The sequence below is a fragment of the Propithecus coquereli genome, unplaced genomic scaffold (assembly GCF_000956105.1).
Source record: "Propithecus coquereli isolate 6110/MARCELLA unplaced genomic scaffold, Pcoq_1.0 Scaffold9, whole genome shotgun sequence".
In the NCBI taxonomy this organism is placed as follows: Eukaryota; Metazoa; Chordata; class Mammalia; order Primates; family Indriidae; genus Propithecus; species Propithecus coquereli.
In genome coordinates, this window is record NW_012155284.1 from 10954337 (window position 1) to 10956901 (window position 2565).

Here is a 2565-nt window from a genome sequence, read left to right on the forward strand (position 1 = left end):
TGGGCACAAAACAAGGACTTACAAAAGAAATATAAATGGTTACTAAATAAATTCTTCAACCTAACTTGTAATTTTAAAAATGGAAATTAAAATAAGAAGCTACTATTGTCATTTTCCAAACCGGCAAAAATACTTTTAAAATGGTAAAACTCAGTGGCAGCAAGGGTTAGGAGAAAAAACATACTGATACATTGTAAGTGGATATAAAATTGACAAAATACTCTTGCAATAAAGAGGAAAAACCTCAAAAAGTATATGCCTGTTGATCCAGCAATTTCATTTCTAGGAATTCATCCTAAGTAAATAGTATTTGATGTGCTATAAGGCTGGAATAGTAAAAGCTGAAAAGAAGCTAAATGTACAAAAATAAGGTACAGGTTGAATTACAGGTAACTGTGCAGCCATTAAATATTAAGTTAAAAATAAACATTTAATAAATACTAAATATTATCAACATGAACCAAAGATCATGTTAAATATGGCCAGGCGCAGTGGCTCATGCCTGTAATCCTAGCACTTGGGAGGCCAAGGTGGGAGGATCCCTTGAGGCCCTGAGTTTGACATGAGCCTGAGTAACATATTGAGACCCCATCTCTTTAAAAAATAAATAAATAAAAATCAGCCAGGGCATGGTGCCATATGCCTGTAGTCCCCATTACTGAGGAGGCTGAGGCAAGAGGACTGCTTAAGCCCCGGAGTTTGAGGTTGCCGTGAGCTATGATGATGCCACTGCACTCTAGCCTGGGCAACAGAGTGAGACCCTGTCTCAAAACAACAACAAACGTGTTAAATATGCTCAACAGTCAACATTAATCAAAGATAACAGTACTAGTCATTGCAATATACAGTACTGACAAATATGGCCTCCCAAATCTCCTCAGTCAGGTCACGTAGTTGAACCAATAATAAAACAGTGAAGACTCCCATTCATTTAATTATATCTGAGGAGGAAAAAGACAAGAGAAGATAATTGTCCTTCCTTTATTTTGATGTAATAATCTTGGAAGGGAAAGGAACCAGCAAAGATAGCTAGTCTTGCTTTGATTCAGAGAGATGTGAGAGGAAAAGTAAAGTTTATTAAAGGTCTAAAGATCACATCCCAGCAGGATGCTGCTTCAAGGTCCATCCATCACAGTCTTTCTGTGATAGGAAAGATAGGCTCCACATAGCTAAGCCATTACCCAGAAACCATTAACACTACAAAGGTCTTATTGAATCTATGAGGACAGAGGTGGAAAAGGCCAGAACACAAGAGTTTTCCATTTGGGACTAGGAATAGGAGAAAAGGTAGGAGAGGTAATAGGTGCCATTTCTATCATTTACTTTTGTCCATGCATCCAGTAAGCAAGCCTTTTTAAAACCTTTTAAAAATGCCTGAGTGCTTAATTCAACCTCACAAATGAGCTAAGTTAAACTGAAGTATAGGCTTTGTATTAGTTACTGGTATTGGCCTAGAAGCTATTTTCCAATAAAATGAACAGTATAGATATCGATATCTCTATTTTTTTGTCTGAATTTTCTAAAATAAAAAAATATAAAGAACACTGCTACTTTTGAGGCAGTTTCTGGTTACTGCAGGTATTCAAGCATAGGCTAAGAACACCTCTTGGCAGAAAAGCTGAAAGGGTGTTTATAGATATACAAGATTTGTTGAACTACAGGATTTTAAAGATTCCTCTGCCTGTGTGATTCCACAATTCTCTTTAGTTTGGTATATTCCATTGGGAATAAGTGAAAATATGCTGTTATATGTAATAAAATGAAGGGTCTGTAATACAATTATATGGGTTTTAATCACTAGGTACAATATGTATTTTTTGGATTTTACAAATAACATTTATTAATTTACATTGAACATATTCTGTAGACATTTCAGTGACAACTCTTTGGAGAAATTAAGATGATCGGCTTACCTTCCGAAGTGTCGCTTCAGTGGAAGCCTTCCAATATCTTGGATAAAAGAAATCTGAGCTGAAAACAGATTTAAAAAAAGTTTTAAACAATTTTCCAAACAAAATCTACAAATGGTCAGTAAGCACATGAAAAGATGCTTCACTAATCTTCACGGAAATGCATAGCTAAGCTACAGTGAGATATATACTTCACACCTATTAAGGATAACTATTATCAACAAACAGAAAACAAGTGTTGGCAAAGATGTGGAGAAATTTGAACTTTTTGCATTGCTGATGGAAATATAAAACATTGTAGCCATTGTGGAAAATAGTATGGTAGGTCTTCAAAAAATTAAAAGGAGCATTATTAGCTGGGAGTGGTGGCTCACACCTGTATTCCCAGCTACTTGGGAGGCAGAAGTGGGAGAATAGCTTGAGCCCAGGAGTTTGTGACTAGCCTGGGCAACATAGCGAGACCCCCTCTGAAAAGAAAAAATTATTATATGCTCCAACAATTCCACTTCAGGGTATATACCCAAAAGAATTGAAAGCAGGGCCTCAAAGAGATTGCCTGTATATCCATGTTCATAGCAGCATTATTCACAATAGTGAAAAGGTAGAAGCAATCCAAGTGTCAATCAAGAGATGAATGGGAAAAAAAAAAAAAAAA

The 2565-nt window shown here is 36.0% G+C and overlaps 1 protein-coding gene across 1 annotated transcript in view; it reads right to left on the minus strand.

Moving 5' to 3' along the window:
* Positions 1–2565, minus strand: part of RAD17 (RAD17 homolog (S. pombe)) — a 50152-nt gene that overhangs the window by 1127 nt on the left and 46460 nt on the right. The window contains exon 9 of the mRNA XM_012664495.1: positions 1914–1971. Coding sequence (XP_012519949.1) covers positions 1914–1971 — 58 coding nt within the window. The remainder of the gene's footprint in view (positions 1–1913; positions 1972–2565) is intronic.